We start from the raw sequence: 18315 nt of genomic DNA, 5'->3' as shown, positions 1-18315 counted from the left end.
GGCCCAGCCGCTCCGCGGCACGTGGGATCCTCCCAGACCGGGGCGCGAACCCGGTTCCCCTGCATCGGCAGGCGGACGCGCAACCACCGCGCCACCAGGGAAGCCCCTCCTCTATACTCTTAAAAATTATTAGTTATTAGTTCATTTAAAAAAATAAACCCATCACCTGTTAACAAAAATAGTACTTTTTTATGGAAAGTACTATATATTTCAAAGCAAAGACTTTTGAAGAAAGGCACTGTTTTACATTTTTGCCCATCACTTTAATGTCTGGCTGAGTAGAAGATGACTAGACTTGGATTCAGGCAGACATCGTTTTACTGCACTTCCCTTTTCTGCACTTGACAGATGTTGTATCTTTTACTAATTGACGTTTGTGGCAACCCTGCATTGAGCAAGTCTGTTGGTGCCATTTTTCTCCCAGCATTTCCGTACTTCCTGTCTTTGTGTCACATTTTCATAATTCTCGCACTATTTCAAAATTTTTCATTATTATTATATTTATTATTATATTATATTATATATTATTATATTATATATTATTATATTATATTTTATATTTTTATATTTGTTATGGTGATCTGTGATCAGTGATCTTTGATGTGATTATTGTGATTGTTTTGGGGCATCATGAACCATCATCAAGACCATATAAGATGGTGTGTGTGTTCTGACTGCTCCACTCACTGGCCATTCCCCCATTTCTCTCCCTCTTCTTGGGCCTCCCTGTTTTCTGAGGCAATGTTGAAATTAGGCTAATTAATGGTGTCTTAAGTGTTCAAGTGAAAGGAAGAGTCCCACATCCCTCACTTTAAATCAAAAGCTAGAAATAATTAAGCTTAGTGAGGAAGGTATGTCGAAAGCCCAGATAGGCTGAAAGTTGGCCAAGTAGTCATTACAAAGGAAAAGCTCTTGAAGGAAATTAAAAGCGCTACTCCAGTGAACACATGAATGATAAAAAAGCAGAATAGCCTTATTGCTGACACAGAGACAGTTTTAGTTGTCTGGATAGAAGACCAAACCAGCCACAACATTCCCTTAGGCCAAAGCCTGATCCATAGTCAGGCCCTAACTCTCTTCAATTCTAGGAACCGTGAAAGAGGTGAGGAAGCTGCAGAAGAAGAGTCTGAAGCTACCAGAGGTTTAAGGAGGTTTAAGGAAAGACTCCATCTCTGTAACATCAAAGTGCAAAGTGAAGCAGCAAGTGCTGATGTAGAAGTTGCAGCAAGTTCTCCAGAAGGTCTAGATAAGATAATAAAAGTGGCTATACTAAATAACAGATTTTCAGTGTAGATGAAATAGCCTTCCTCAGGAGGAATATGCTATCTAGGACTTTCCTAGCTGGAGGGGAGAAGTCAGTGCCCAGCTTCAAAGTTTCAAAGGACATGCTGACTTTTGTTAGGAGCTAATGCAGCTGGTGACATGAAGTTGAAGCCAAAGTATCCAAGACTGGATACTACAGACATGATGGAAACATATAGAGAGATTCCCTACCCCCTTGGAACCTAAAGTGGCAAAGTAGGAGATTAAAAGTAGAATTGAATACAATTTAGGTTGTAGAAATAAAATCACTGACTGTAACTGGCTTCGTACCTACACAACAGTTAAAGAAAGCCAACGCCAAAATAACAGCAAAAATAACAACAAAAACAGCAGCCGCACGAATATCAGCTCACATTTGTCATGTTACTAACGATTAACTGTTCATTTGATTGATTGGTTGTTTGTTTTTCAGGGTAGGTAGCTGATTTGTCTACATTTAAACCCCCCCCACCCCCAATTCTCCTGAAAGTTGGAAAGCTCTGCTTTGTCACCCATCCCATAGAGGCATCCATGCTCATGGGTGCTGAGTGGCTCTGAGAGAATAAAGTTAAGAGAAGTAACTTGAGCTTTGAGTTGTTATTTAATAAATCTTGAGTCCTCTAATGTGCCCAATTGAGAATAATAATTCTTTCTGAACTTTAAGGAATCATGTGTGTCAATGTCTGTGATATGCTCAAAATTGTTTGCTTTTGATGGTAATTTACCAGGCACTCTACTTGAGTGGCTAACGGGGTCAAACACTGGAGTTTAAGTCACAAATCCACAGCTTTCAAGCTGAATGACAAACTTTGACCCACGTTTTGTTCATGTTTTTATAAGATCATATCCACAATCGTTATTTGCATTCCAAGCATTATTTGGCACTGAACATTACGTGATTTTCAAATTTCTAGCCAATTTTCCCTTGAAGGTCATGTAATCAGAAAAGCCAAGAGCTGGCAAGGAGAGGGGGACTTGGATGGAGAAGATGAAAGAAAAAGAAAAAAAAAGTAAAAGAAAAACATGAACTCTTGTAGATATCAAGGAAAAGATTGAGCTACTGATGAATTACATGGTTGGTGTTTTTAAAGGGAAAGAAGATGAATTATTAACCTACCTATTCTGGCAAATAATGACGTTTACAAAAGTGCTTATACAACCTCTGTGGCTATGAAAAGTACTCCTCATGGTCAAGTACTTTCCAGTATCTTTCAAAACTATTATCTTTGACAGAAGAAGCATTCTGATGCCACGACTGGTGACTTTCTGGATTTAACAAAGAATTAGCAAATGAATTTTCTTACATATTCTACGGACTTCATAGTACTGAATGTAAATAATCTTTAAGCTTCTGCATCCTAATCTATTTCAAGGGTGAGGTTACCAAATTCTTCTGTGTAAGGAATTTTTGGAATCCTTATAGATAGTGCTATTAATTTATAAAATTTCCTTTTGTTTAATGAAAGACTCAGACTCACGAAATAATCAGTTTGAAAAAAGATACAGTTGATCTTCATTATTCATGGAACCAGATTTGTAAATTTATCCCACTTGCTAAAATTTATTTGGCACCCAGGATCATTACTCACGGTGTTTTTATAGTCATCTGAAGATGTGCAGAGCAGCAAAAAGTTTGAGTCACCAAACACATACCCCCCAGATGAGGTTGAGCACATGATGCTTTGCCTTCTTGTTTCAGTTCTTATACTATCAACGAATGTCCTTTCTTTGGTTTATTTAGGGTTACAGGTTTTGTTTGTTCATGCTTTTCACTGTCTAAAATGGCCCTCAAGTGTAGTGCTGAAGTGTTGTCTAGTGTTTCTATGTGAAAGAAATCTATAATGTGCCTTACAGAAAAAATATGGAAAAGTGTAGATAAGCTTTGTTCAGGCATGACTTAGAGCACTGTTGGTTTTGAGTTCAATGTTAATGAATCAACAATATATATTAAATATGGTGTCTTTAGAGAAAAATAGATGTAAAACAAGGTTATCTGTTGACCAGTTGGTGAAAATGTTGTGACCAGACTCTTGCAGGAACCTAAACATATATTTCCTCTAGGAGCAGTGACTTAGTATTCCCTATTTCAGTGTTCATGGTGGCTTAATAGAATAGAATTACTTCAAATAACAAGATTCAATTCTATCTTGTTTTATGATCACTGCCATTGAATGGGATCCAGTCTCTTGGTTAAGTTTATGTCTCTCCCACTGATGTAAAAAATAATGTGCATGGGTATCAAAAGTAACTGTTACCAGTGTATGAGCCAACTGTCTTAATTTGAAGAGTTGTGTTACAGTCTGTTGTCAGCCTTTATGGATTTAAAGACATTAGTTCTTACTCTACTCAACCAATATGTGTACAACTTTCTAAGGAATTTGGAAAAAGCTCTGATCCTGTTTTCATTAATTTAATGAGTCCAGGAGTGACTAGTAGACTTGGAATTATTTCATAAAATCCTTAAACATTTGACCCAATGTAAAGATTCACGTATCTTCCTTAGCAAGAAAAAGTCATTAGCCTAATACATTGAATTATTTCTACTACATTTATATCATTCTTATTTACACACCTCTTTGCATCTGAGAAGAAGCCATTTTGGCTCTTTAGGAACCAAACTGGGTCACATTGATATGGACATTATTGATGCTGAAGGGCATGTAGATGTCTGTGGAAGTAACAGCAAACATACTCCGTAAAATCTGGAGAGAAGAGGCTATCCCTCCAGTCACAATTCATAGGGAACCCTAGCAACAGAATATTTTGTTGAGTTTCTTGAAAGCATTTGGCTGTCAGTAGTTGTTACCAATGTTACTGTAAAGCACATGCTTTGAGACATTCTTAGCAGTGAGGAAAACAAGGCACAACTCAAACACGTGGCCCTCTGGCCTTCAGTTGGATCTTTTCTGACTAGTGCATCCTGCTTCCAAACTATTTGATCAGTCACCAGTCCATGTCCTTCGTATTAAGTATGAGAAGAACCTGACAACAGGCCCAGGAATTCATCATTTCTGTTAGCTTGGGAGCCATATTGACTACAATTTTATTTTACAATACTGAACATTAGAAAATGTGTTCCAGAGATACGGAATTGAATTCCTACCCCAATGAGCCATTAGAAGTAATACTTTGAGGAGAAACTGAAGCACAGTTTCCTATGAAATAGTATAGCTAAAGAATTATCTGAAAATCTTAGTAATAGTTGCATGTAGATTCAGGTTATCTTCAACCATATTCCATGGAAGTAGAAACATCATCTATATAGTTTGCTACTGTTTCCATTGGATATATCATAGTGCTTGGCAGTTAATTGTCCAATTCTTTTCTTTAATGAGACCTTGGGAAAAAAGTTAAGATGTGTCTAGCAACATGGCCAGGTTCTGCAAATAGTCCTTTTAACTTTGAACTGAAGGAGAATCTTTACATATGTGATCTTGAAAAGAGCAATTGACTGTTATGATACACGACAGCACTTGCAGTTAAGTGTGTTAGCCAGCCCACCAGATGCAGTGTTTTCATTTCACGTGCTTTGCCTGCAATTTCGAAAGCAGACTCAAGGTGAATGACCCTTCTAATCTCAAAAGAAATCTTCCCATTGGCAAAAGAACTTGAATTCTTAGTAACTCAGCGTGAACGCTTTCTTAATTAAGTGTTCTTATTTTAAAGCTGCTGGGTCTAATATTTACTAACCTATGATCACTAAAGGTAAATCTTGTAAATTCCTGTAATAGTGTAAGTTTGGATAAAATGTGATTGATGACAAGCTCTAGTCCTCTGTCTCCTCTCCATTCCCAAGGAGGAGAATGGGAAAACTTACTTATATTCTTGGGGAGGGGATAGTGTTGGGAGAATTAGGAGGGGCTGAAGGCTGGGAAGGTTACATCAAGCAATTACAAGGAGAAAGGCTGATGGTTGACCTCCATGTCTCCTGTATGCCCTTGACCCAGTCTCCATGGATCAGGGCAGCTAAGTGAGGCATCAACAACCTGGGGGATTTCTGGAGTTGTTGGCACTGTCTTGACAATGCACCTGTCACAAGATGCAGAATCATCCCCATCAATATTTAAGCTGCAGCTTATTACCTCAAGGTAACTTCAAACTATAGCTGGGACCTGGCAGAATACGGATCAATTAGCTAGATACCTGGGACTTTCAGCTGTCTAGCTGCACAGGCTCGCCCTGGATGCAACCTCAACATCTGATATTTTTTACCCTATTTACCCATGTTATGGTGGAGATTAATAGGATATACACTACATCATTGACTCTAAGACACCATCAATTAAAGATAAAGTATTATATTAAATACCACTAAAAAAGAGGAGAAACTTGCCAAACTCTCAAATGCCATCAAGTATACTGTGAGCCCCGATTTCATGGATATTAAAAAGTGAAACAAAACTATGTCTTGGATTGCTGTATGCCTGAAACTATAACACAACATTGTTAATCAGCTATACTCCAGTATAAAATAAAAATTAAAAACAAACTATGTCTTGGAATCTGCGAAGATCAGTCATTTAGATAGAGATAAAAACAGAAGTACCTACATTAAATATGGCAATGTTCTCTTATCTCTTTTATGATTATCAATCAAGGCTTCATTTAACTTTGGTTTTAGTGACGAACTCAGACTAGCACTTTTTTTTCCCCAAGACTTTGAGACCTTTAGCTACATGGTATAATGCTATGATACCTTTTCTTCTGCTTACTTTTTTAAAAATTTTTTATTTATTTATTTATTTTTATTGTTGGCTGCGTTGGGTCTTCGTTGCTGTGCGTGGGCTTTCTCTACTTGCAGAGAGCAGGGGCTACTCTTGGTTGTGGTGCCCGGGCTTCTCATTGCGGTGGCTTCTGTTGTGGAGCACGGGCTCTAGGCGCACAGGCTTCAGTGGTTGTGGCTTGCAGGCTCTAGAGCGCAGGCTCAGTAGTTGTGGCACATGGGCTTAGTTGCTCCGTGGCATGTGGGATCTTCCCGGACCAGGGTTCGAACCCGTGTCCCTTGCATTGGCAGGCGGATCTTTAACCACTGCGCCACCAGGGAAGCCCTGCTTCCTTTTTAACAATGCTTTTTTGTGAGTGCCGCCATAGACTTTCTCAGCCTTCCAGTCTTAATTCTGTCTGCATCTTTTTATCTTGTCCTTCTCTATTGTAAGATAAGGGAGAGCATCTCTGTCTGACAAGAATGCTGTAGCGAAAGCCAAAAAAGGAGAAATATCGAGATGACAGTGTTCATAAACAATAGCATAACTCTCCTTGATGCTCTTTTCCCAAACACAAGGAGGCAAATTATCTCTATTCTCTGCCTGTTTTTACTATTTTTTTTGAAAGTGATAAATCCCCTGCATTTCATTTGCTTGATTCCTGACAAACTCCTGGAGATTTCAAGACGACTTTTAACGATCTCCTCTTCTCTGCACTTGGGGTCAGATGCCTGGGTAAGGAGGGGCCTCGAGTTCCTCCTGGGCTCCCGCTCATGATACGGTTCACATGCACGGGCTGCCCTGTTACATCGGGAAGGTCTCCCAATGACCCCAACAATCATTTTGCTTCCCCCCATCTCTACTAATCAATCAAGGGCTAAGACATTGTCTTTAGACGTTTGAGTGAGTTCACTTGAAATTTTTTTAAGGAAATTTTGCTAATAAGGAAAATCTGAAACATTCCAATTCCATTTTCAAATACAAATTTGGGAATTCCCAGAGAGTCCAGCAGTTGGGGCTCCACATTTCCACTGCACAAAATTTCCATTCCCCACAGTGGAAATATATTCATTTACTAATTCATTGAACAAACATTTACTGAGTCTGTTACATTCCAAGCACTGGTTCGGGATGAAGAGATACCAAGATGGAAACAGCCAGGAGCCTGGTTAAGAGAGGCATACGCATGGCAAAGTGTGGTCATGTTAGCTCCCATCCTGTATCCTGGGGGCAGAACTAAGGCAGAGGTTAATGCTTCATGGAGAGAGAAATGGCTTTTAGAGGCTATGACATTTAGCCTGAGGCTGGGAGAAGAGCGTTGCAATATTCCCTCAGACAATGATACAGAAAATTTCTAGCCAAGACATATAGCAGCAAAGGCCCAGAGGTTAACACCATAGGGCAGGGTGAGTGTATGTCTGAGTTTGGTGAACGGTGGGGTCTGGAATTGCAAAGGAAAGTTGTGGAGGTCAGGAGGTACATACACATTTGATCATGAAGGGCTCTGTAAGCCATGTTTTATCTCAAAGGTGATAAGATGCCACCAATGTGTTCAGATCTGCCTATCATAAGAACACATTTCACAGCATGATGGTATGGCTGGTGGATGGAAAGGAAGGTGCAAGCAAAGGCTGGAGAGGATATTTTTACCAAAGGATAGTAGTAAACACCCAAACAAGAAATGCTAATCTAAAAAAAGATACTGATGGGGCTTCCCTGGTGGCGCAGTGGTTGAGAGTCTGCCTGCCGATGCAGGGGACGCGGGTTCGTGCCCCGGTGCGGGGAGACCCCACATGCCGCTGAGCGGCTGGGCCCGTGAGCCATGGCCGCTGAGCCTGCGCGTCCGGAGCCTGTGCTCTGCAACGGGAGAGGCCACAACAGTGAGAGGCCCACGTACCGCAAAAAAAAAAAAAAAAAAGATACTGATGATACATGAACTTACTAATTTAGCTTGGCAATAAGTGTCTGGAACTCAGTATGGATACTTGAGTTTGAGACCAAGATTTGGCATCACTTGGACATAAACAATAGTTGGGATCAGAAAGTGAATGTCATCGTTGTGTAGAAGGAAAGAGAAGGAGGGAAACCCTGGTCCTGAGCACTGGCACCTCAAAGGCAGATCGAGCAAGAAAAAGCCCCCTGAGTGGTCAGAAGAAAACTAGGGGAGAGCCTTACAGAAACAGAGGGAAAGGAGTTTTGAAAGAAGAAGGGAAAAAAAAAAATCCCTGGTCAAATGATACAAACTAATCAAATATGATTTGGAATAACAGTGATTTGGGGTTCAGAAATTATGAAAGTCAGGGAGTGTACTGTAAGCCAGTTCACAGGTTGGTTGGCACCTTTTGGGACAGTTAGCTAGGATTTCTGTCTTATCTCAGGACCATGCAGTATTGGCTCCCTTTTGTAGGCTTTGGACATTTCCTTGTCTCTCATCTCATTTGTCCCTCATCCTCTCTTTAGAAGAGGGACTGGCTGCACAAAGCCCAAGGAGCATCCCTCCAGCAGGTGAGAGCAGAGACCTGCCTTACATGGTTGACTGCCTCTCCCAGGAGACACAGACCGCTCAGTGGTCACGTATCCATGCCAGAGCCATTCCCGGTAAAACCCTACCACTTGCCTTTTCTGAAAGCCAGGAGTTCAGGCTCTCATATCCTCTTCAGCAATCACACTCTCTTAACAGAAAAGAGGTTGAAAGCCCTTTCTTTGACCAAAAGCTTGACGGGGTATTGATCATTTTGTGGTTTTCTGGTGATTTTTATTGATTCCTCTGAATGTCTTGGATATCCACACTTCTGGGATCACATATGAAACCTTCAATTTCTCAGCCAGTTTGGCCTTTGGATTTATAAACTGTTACTAGCTTCCACCACTAGAAACCCTGAATCATTAACCCTGGGTTTTCGGTCTTCATTCTTGACCCCCTGGCTCATTCTCACCTTGACCCTTCTGGCTGTAACAGTCCCTGTCCTTCCCAGCTTTCTGTATTCTACTGACCCAGCAAACCCAAATGTCTCCTGACATTTTCAAGCTTACTTCTGAACCAGGCCTCTGATCTATATGACTTTTACAAATAGTATGCCTTTTTCTACCCTCCTGAATTTATAATTTTAAAACAAATAATAGAAGATATAGTATGTTTCTTTGTTTTTTCCTCCATTATAAAATATTTCTCATCACATACAACTTAAAAGAGCCAGAAAAAAATATGAAAGAAAAAAAGCCATTTATAGTTAATACTTATCCCAATAACGAACATTGTTGACAGTAATTTTTCCTCAGTAGTCGAAGATTTTTTTTAATTTTTAAAATTTTTATTAGTTCACAGATATTGTACACGTGATTTTGTATCATGATTTCTTCACTAAAAGGCATGTTTTCTAAAGAGAAAGGCTGGTAAATAAATATAAACAAAGTTAAATGAGGTTTCATGACAATAGCAGTACCTAAACATTTATAAAGCATTATACTTTTAAGCCCTTTTCACATATCATTTTTTAAGTCACCTTATTTCATTTATTGAATTTTTAACCATAACCAGCTAACAGTTATACAGATTATTTAATTAGTTGCAAGAATTAAACTCTTTAAAAATAATATGCAAAAAACCAAGTTATCCTTTTTCCTTATTGGCTTCCTGAACTCATCTTGTGCTAATTCAGTACATGATATTTACTAAAATATACAATATTTACTACCTATTTATTAAAGTGTTGCCCGAAATCTGATCTTAGAAGATTGGAAATTTTTGTAATTATTCATTTGTAACTCATCCAATCATGATGTATTGTGTGTCAGGGCAGAATTTAGAAAAAGGAGAAACATTAGGCTACAACATCAGTGTTTCAGTTTTCCAGGAATTACAGTGTGTATTTGTCCATGTAATCAAATGTTTTGATTCCCATTCACATTACACTGTAAAAACAGTTTCAAAAATGATAGAAACCATTCTATCAGCTATCTTTTCAGTGGCTTTGTTAGAGTGCATTCCAGTCCAGAAGGTCTTCTTGAAGTGGTAATGCCTTCTCTAGCGAGTACATTTTAAGCAGTATTTCCATAATTATTACTTTTTCATTTAAAGTTATGGATATCAAATATCTAGCCCCTAAGTCAAAATGATGTGTCTCAATGAATCCCCTGTGTTTATTGGAAATAATTTTGGGTCCCTATGTCGACTGAAAAAAAAATGCGAAACCTAAAAGTTGAGAATTGTGTTTTATTTGTTGGACAAAACTGAGAACTTAAGCCTGGGACACAGCATCTCAGATCACTCTGAGAGACTGCTTCCAAAGAGGTAAGGGAGGAACCAGTAGATACAGGAGTTTTTGCAACAGAAACCAGGTAGTCGGAACATCAGAAGGTTACTGTTAGTTAAGGAAAACCAGACATCTCAAGTTAAGGATGCATCTTCCTATATATGGGAAGATGCAAAAGTCAGGGCTCATTGAAATCATTGCTTTGATATGCACCTCAGCTATCTGGGGCCAGTATCCTGTGCTTTCTCATCCTGAGTCTCTTCAGGTTGCACTGTGGGGTGGGCAGTGGCTGCAGTGTCTGATGATTTGACGGTGGGCATCCTGTTTCTATCCTGAGTTCCCTCAGTGCTCACCAGAGTGGCTGTAGTGTGATGGCTTGATGGCTACAAATCTTTGTTTACTGATATGGCAGGCAACATTTTTTTCATTGACACCTAATTACTCCAATAAACCATATTTTAAAGTTTTTATTTAGCTCTTATAGTATAGATTCTATCCGAAAGGACTAGAAATACCCCATTATGGCTGAAATATTAAGCCAAAACTCAGCTGCTGCTGGAAAAGGACAAAAATGTCCCCTCTTTGTTTTAAATAAATCATAAATGCCTTTAATCCACAAATAATGTGAACTTAAAAAGTGGAAAATATTTGTGAATTTAATAAACCCCTTTCAAAAGAGAGTGACGGGATTAAACATCACTTCTCTATTTATGTGGTGTGACATTTTCGTTTTGTTCCAAGTTACTTTACTTTTTGTGTGACTCTGGAGTTTGTAAACATGCCATAAAATTTGTTAATTACATAATGACGATTTCATGGTTCTAGCTCAGTATAAAGGTGGCTAGACAGAGCAGCAAAATCGATTTTCCTTTTAACCTTGTGGAAAGAAACAAAAGGAAATGGAATGCAAAATCTGCATTAAGACCATATTAGAATTATAACTCAACAATCTGTTACACATGAAATGAAAACCAGGTGCATCCCAGTGTTAGTTATTGTGCTGTGATATTCAGCCAGCGGGTTAATTTCAAACACCCCTTTGTTTAACCCATGCCTTGCTTTGTAAACAACAGTGTTCCAAATGCAGATCTCTGGTTGTCTTCTCTTGCCAAAGGTCCTCAGAGGCACGGCTGGCCCCAGGCCAAATCATGAAGTAGATGAAACTTGGCTTCATCCTCTCCTTAGTTTCTCTCCACCCACCTGTCCCCCAGTGCCTACCCTACTCACCCATCACTCTGGTTCTTCCCTCTGTTTTCCAGGGGGCTCATGCTATTTCTTGTTGCCAAAGCCCTCTTTGACTATATCATTTTCCTGCTTGAAAAATGATCAGTGGCTCCCCAAGAGGAGCCAAGCAATCAAGACCTTCCTCCTTTCCTTCCAAATCTTATTGTCAGCTGCTCCCTCCAATGTTCTACTGCAAGTGGATCGTCCGCCTTGCCCTTTTTATTCACACGCCTTTTCCATGCTATTATTCCTCTGCCTAGGCTGGCCTCCGCCTCTCATTTCCATCTATGGAAATCTCTCACCTGTACCTCCTCCAAGTGCCTTCCCTGACCACCCTGGCCTCTCCCCTACACCTCATGCATACCCTCACGGGGCACTTACCACGTGTTGCTTTGTGTAGTAATGTTTATGTATGTGTCTTGTCTCCAGGCACTGTGGTAGGCATTTCACAAAAGTAATATCTTTTAAATTTCACAACAATCATCTGAGGTAGGTATTACTATACCACTTGACAATTAAGGAAAATGAGGCTCAAATAGATTAAATAACTTGCCTGAGGTCACAGTGCTAGAGAACAACAGAGCTAAGACTTGGACCCAGGTCCAAAACATATATTCTTTCCACTAAACCATATCATCATCTATTTAGTTCTTTTCCATCTTCTGAAAGGTGAGTGGAGGTTTAAGATAGAGGAAGAGGCCAACTTAGGCTTTCTGATTATCAAATACTATTCAAGAAAGAGAGAGAATTTTTGTGATAATTACCATATTCCTAGGTAGACCTGATTGGTTAACTATAATCCCTTGAGGAATTCAAGTCAAATGTGAAAGAAAAAAAATCTTTACCTGACATTGCCAGAGCAAATACACATGGCATAAAAAGAGAATATTGAAGACCTATAATTCAAGAAAGGCATTGGTCTCTGAGCACTGTTGGAAAATACATTCAAGGAAAACAGTTAAACGTGGCTTCCTACAAGTCCCCTGGGATTTAAACAATTTAGGGGTGAACAGGTGTCTGAAGATACAATGATCATTTAAATCTCTTATTAAATAACATTATCTTTATTGAGTACAAAGCCTGTTTTTTTCATCCTGTCTTTGGTGTGACATCTTGGATAAGTTAGGGGAGAGAAGCTTAGGGTTTCTAAGAGGGAAATCTCATCCCAGATGGACAGCTTTTCCAGCTGCCCTCTCCAGGACCCAGAACCATGGAGTCCCGCCTGCACAGGTCCCTCCTGGGGAGTCTTTGGCCTCGGACAAGCCTCCCGTTTGTCACATGGCAGAGACCCCATCCAGGGAAGAATTTAGACTTAGAATCTACGTGCTTTGACATCACTACCTTTGCTTCTCCCATGGGGGAAAGTAATCTGTCTTCATTTCCACTCTTCTATTCTCATTTTCCAGACCCCAGCTTGTCACATTATCATATCGTATTTCTTCAACATGAGTGATGGGCAGTTATCATTAAGCCTGTGTTCTCAGTGCATCTCCATCTCAGCTTTGTTGGCAAACTTCGTTTCGATTATGTGTGCTCCCTGTATGCCAGTTTCATTTATAGATGGCTCTACAGTTTTGTTTCTCATACCAATCTTAATAATAATTTTTAAATTACTGTTTAGGGAAAACAATGCATGTAAGCTTGAATGTACCAGGCCGTACTGGACTTCAGGCCCTATCTTAGAAAGCCTGAGAATTTTCATTTCAGTTATGTGTTAAAACTGAGGAATTAAATGAGCTTATCAGGAAAACCACCTTCAATCACACTGGAAAAAAACTCAAACATGAAAGCTCTTTTTTATTTTCTCTAAAGTTTTTATGGTTTTTCTTATCCTCTACAAAAGTCAATTTATTTTTTTCTTATTTTTTTCTTACTAAAGCTAATTTATTTTTTCTTATTATTTTGAAATAATTATATATTCACAGGAAATTGCAAAAGACATGTACAGGGAGGTCCTACTTGCCCTGCACCCCGTCTCTCCCAGTGGTTACATCTTATATAATAATAGTGCATTATCGAGCGAGGAGATTGACATTGGACTAATTTATTTTTAAGTTTCAAAAAAGAAAAAAATTCCGACCTAAGGACAACCTAGTCAGCTTTGTTTCATTCTATTTCTGTTTCTGCTCACAAGCAATAACCAGGCTGACAGTTCTGGAAAACAAAAGGTGGTAGACCCATGCGGCCACAGAGAAATGATCTTCGGGGCTCATTCAAAATCCTAGTCAATGTCATGGCTGGTCTGGGTTGGAATCTGGTTCTGCCTCCACACATGTGACCTTAACCAAGTCACTTGATCCCTCCAAGTTTCCGTGTCTGCATCTATCAAATGGAGGAAATATTTCTCCTGCCTACTTCATAAGGTCCTTGTGAGGATGAAATACGATGATGTGTATGAAAGGAGGTAGGATGTCAGTCAGCGATCATCAAGTTGATATTCTTTTCTGCAACAACTGCCAGTTACAGAAATGTAGTTTTTCAGTGGTGGTTTTATTCTTAGAAAAAAAACTAAACCACCTCCTTATTAGCCACAAGGCCTAGAATTTCCATCACATGTAAATGACCTTCCCTTTCTACACTCTTAGTGGGACAGGTACCAGCAAGTATTGGACAGCACTCTGTGATTCATTGCCTAGACACCCCTGAGGCATGCAATATTTTAAAATAAATGTTTCTTAACATTTTCTTCTAAAAGGTCGAATGCGTTTTAAGTAGCTTTTATTTTTACTCTGACCCCAGCATCTATCCTTTCCTTTTTTTCATGCCATGAGATATACAATAGGTATTCTTGAAAATAGTGAGAAATTATAAGGATACCAGATTAGACAGTGCATGGTTTATGAATTAGAAATGCAAATCATCCAAACTGCATTGTTCTTTGGTTTGTCTGGATATAGAATATAAACTCCCTAACTCACTGGTGGATTCTGGTGTTCAGATAGTAAAAATGCTAGTCTTGGTAGTAAGGGAGGAGAAATATATAGGATAAAGTAAACTTAAATCATAGAAAGTAAAGATAAAAGCATTGTGCGTACTGAGTGCTTTGGACACCACCATAAAAATGTTAAGATCCATTTTCTCCCCTCTTCCCCCCATATACAGGCTGGCATGGCTCTGACCTATGACCCCACAGCCGCCATACAGAATGGGTAAGTAGACTACATTTTCTCTATTTTAATTGCTAAGGTACCTTTGAACTCTGAAATCAGTACTGAAGAAAAATATTCAAATCTTTCTTTTTGTTTTAAACCTTTCTCATCATTGTATTTTTTTCTTCCTGTGAGTGACTCTTATTTCATGGCACCCCCCATGTCACCCATTCTCACAATGCTTCTGCCCACATTTGTCTCTCCCTTTCTCATCTGAGAAAGAGTAAGGAGTAGGATTTGAAGGGGGGTGTATGTAGACAGACTGGTCTGGGAGAAGTGTCCGTGTATCTCTACGGTAAGAGTGTCACTCCTACTAATAACTCTAGAGTTTAGATTTCAGTAATTTTAGCGTGTGCCCAGGTTCATTTTGACATAAATAATGCTTCCACTCTTGCCTTCTGGCTATCAGGGGAAGGGTAACGGACAGAGTCAAGTTAGTAGCTTGGTGATTGCATTTTCATTCTTCATCGTAATAAGCACCTGGAAACTTGTAGCCTCTTACTTAGAACAAGTCACATAGCCTAAAATTCTCCTCTGAAAAATCAGACTTAAGCTACACGATCTGGCCTCTCTAAAATTCTGTCATTCTGAATACTCTTTGGTTGAAACTTTCTTCTTACTTTGCAATTTCTTTTCTTTACTTTGGCCATCCTGCAATGGACCAACAAACCAAAGAATAAGTATTATTTTTATTTTCACAACCTTTTATCTTAGATTTCTCCATGGCTTTCAGTTTTCTGTCTCAGTCTCATTAAAGAATCAATCAGAATGAAGGTCTCATTTAAGATCAACTTAGAGGATAGAAGGAATTAAACTCCATTTTTCTATTTAGTTAGCTGCATCTAATGAACACCTGTGGGATGTAGAAAATGTTTAGCTCCCTCTTATTTTTATAGTTATTCATTCAGGGGGTCATTTATTTACTCATTCAATAAACATCCAATGAGTCTGCCAAGCACAGTACTATGCTCTATAGGTTTAAAAAAACAATGTATGAGACAAGGGCTTTGCCCTCAAGAAACTCATGGTCTATCCTTCTATGAAAGAGTCAACATGGTTGGTAGTCTAGGGTAAGAGTCTAGTCCTTTGTCCTTTGTTGATTAAAACTTCTCTAGGAGTGAAACTTAAGAATATCCTTTCATTTATCCAATAAGCCTTCTCTTATTTCCAACAAGGCACTTTAAACTTGGTGGTCGGAAGAACAAAAGACAAGATGTAAAGACATGAAAAAAAGTCCTCTAGAATTGTACTGTATAGTTGGGAAAATAAAATAGTTAACTCAAAAGGCATAGTATAAGGCATTATATGCTCAGCGACAGTGACAGAAAACAGGTATTATAATGTAAGGGAATGTCATTTGTTGAACACATACTAAGTACCAAGTATTTTCCATTTGTAATTTAATGGCACATGGTTTCAGAGTCTAATACATGTAATTACAATTAGAAATCTATTCGCACACTAGAAAGTAGAAATAATAATTGAATGAATACCTATAAGTGTATCAACTAGATTCAACAAGTGTTCATGTTTCCATACATGTATATGGGTGTATGAATATATGAATCATCTACCTATCTGTACTATATATCTATCTGTTTATTATAAAGATCTTCTTGACCAAGGCTCTAGGTCAAGGATTGGAGATGCCCCAGTGACCTAGGTCTGGACTGGAGAGAGTGAATGCTTTGCTTTAGTCAGTCATCTTTCCAGTGCACAATTTAAAATCTGAATTTGTTTTCCCAAAGACCTAACTTTCCAAGTTTTCATCCTGATCCATTACAAATCTACAGAGAAAAAAATTGAGATTTCAGCCTGCAATCTGAGCAGCCCAAAGTGAACTTTGGGTGGTGCCGTATTAGAGGCAGTGAGGACTGCCTAGTACACAGGGAGCATGTCTCCCTTCCCAGGTCACCGTCGATACGGTATAGAGGTCGACTGCAAGTACATACGTCTGCCTTCTGTGACATCTTTGTCTGAACCTTATAGTAACAGTATAACATTCTATCCTTTGAACTATTTCAACAGTTGCAAAAGTGGTTCATCCTCTCCACTGTCCACTTAGACATTTACAACAATGAATATTTCCCTCAGGAAACAAATTGTAGTTAAGATGCTGAGAATACCATCTTCTTTATTTTATCTCCTGTCATCTGATAAAGAACTTTGTGTCATCCAGCAGTCCCTGTCTTCAATACTGTCTTGTCTACTGAATATTCCTTTCAGCCTGTAAAATACTCGAGTCTCTCCCACCTATAAAGAAGGTAGAAGCAAAACAATCCTTTTCTGCCCATGAGATCACTTCTAGTGACCACGCTCTTTTAGCTTTCTTTTCACTGGTAAACAACCCCAGTTTTCTATACACACTGTCTTCCCATATTGTCTCTAATTAAGCCCATTAAAGTGTGAATTCTGGTCTCAGACTTGACTGGAATTTTCCCTGTTGGTGTCTCCAGTGATCTCCAAATTTGCCAGTTGTAACTGATGCATTCTTAGTCCTTATACTGTTTGAGATCTTGCATCATTTGACTTTCTGTTGTTGTTGTTATTGTTACCATTTACAGCTTCATGAAAACTTCTTATTTCTTAGATTTCACGACTCCATCCTTTGCTGATCCTCCTTGTTCTCCCCTTGCACTGCTCACTTGGTGTCTGCGGATTCCTCCTCTTCTGCCCACTTTTATTAATCTTTCTCAGGGTTTAGTCTTTTCTCACTCTGTGTTCTCTCCAGTTGATCTCATCCACTCCTCCTGCTTTTAGGAACTGAAGACCCCCAAGTCCATACTTGAGTTCATAACTAGATGCAAAAAAAATCAACTGTGTGTCTTAACTGCATTAGGTGCTACTCCTGGATATCTTTGTCCCAAAGTGAGGTCATTATCTTCAATCAATCTTTCATCATACAAACCAAATCAAATGAAAAACGAGATCAAATTACTTGTTCCTTTTTAAAAAATACACTCTAAAGCCATGTAAGCCATAAATTCCAGTTCTCTGGGTATTCTTTCCTAAAACATCCTTTATGATAAAATTGGTCCTTAAAACGTACTCCATCTGTCTTTGAACTGTATCTTCAACCCAGCTCTGCCTCCCTGCCACTGGTTGAGTTTAGTCAATCACCATTCCCTACCTGTACTAAGCTTTTACTTGCTTCTAATACCATTTTCACGTTGCTTTTTGAATAATTTTTTAAAGCAAAAAGCAATCAGTAATCATCTACCTGCCTGCTTTAATGTATTATGTGGACTTTAGTAACTGCAGAACAGAACTCAAACTTCCAAGAATGGCACAAAAAGAACTCTGTGATTTGGTTCCTGCAACTGAACTGGACCTTCTTTGATTCTCAGAGCATCCCAAGCTACTTTAAACCCATGTGTCTTGTTGCTCATGGAATTCTCTCTGCCTGGAGAGAATGGTGATATTCTTCCTTCCTTCCTAATTCCTTCCTTCCTCCCTTCTTTCCTCCCTCCGTCCCTTTCTTCCTTCCTTCCTTCTTTCTTTCTTTCACTGCTCTCATTTAAAGAACACCATTAGGGACTTCCCTGGTGGTGCAGTGGTTAAGAGTCGAGCCCTGGTCTGGGAAGATCCCACATGCTGTGGAGCAACTAAGCCCACGTGCCACAACTACTGAGCCTGTGCTCTAGAGCCCACGAGCCACAAGTACTGAGACTGCGTGCCACAACT

The 18315-nt window shown here is 39.2% G+C and overlaps 1 protein-coding gene across 6 annotated transcripts in view; it reads left to right on the top strand.

Moving 5' to 3' along the window:
- Nucleotides 1-18315, top strand: part of RBMS3 (RNA binding motif single stranded interacting protein 3) — a 752917-nt gene that overhangs the window by 618149 nt on the left and 116453 nt on the right. For all 6 annotated transcript variants that reach the window (XM_055079737.1, XM_055079741.1, XM_055079739.1 and 3 more), the window contains exon 8: nucleotides 14585-14631. In XM_055079737.1, coding sequence (XP_054935712.1) covers nucleotides 14585-14631 — 47 coding nt within the window. The remainder of the gene's footprint in view (nucleotides 1-14584; nucleotides 14632-18315) is intronic.

This window comes from Physeter macrocephalus, chromosome 18, assembly GCF_002837175.3.
Source record: "Physeter macrocephalus isolate SW-GA chromosome 18, ASM283717v5, whole genome shotgun sequence".
Taxonomy (NCBI): domain Eukaryota; kingdom Metazoa; phylum Chordata; class Mammalia; order Artiodactyla; family Physeteridae; genus Physeter; species Physeter macrocephalus.
This window is presented reverse-complemented; position numbering and strand designations above follow the sequence as displayed.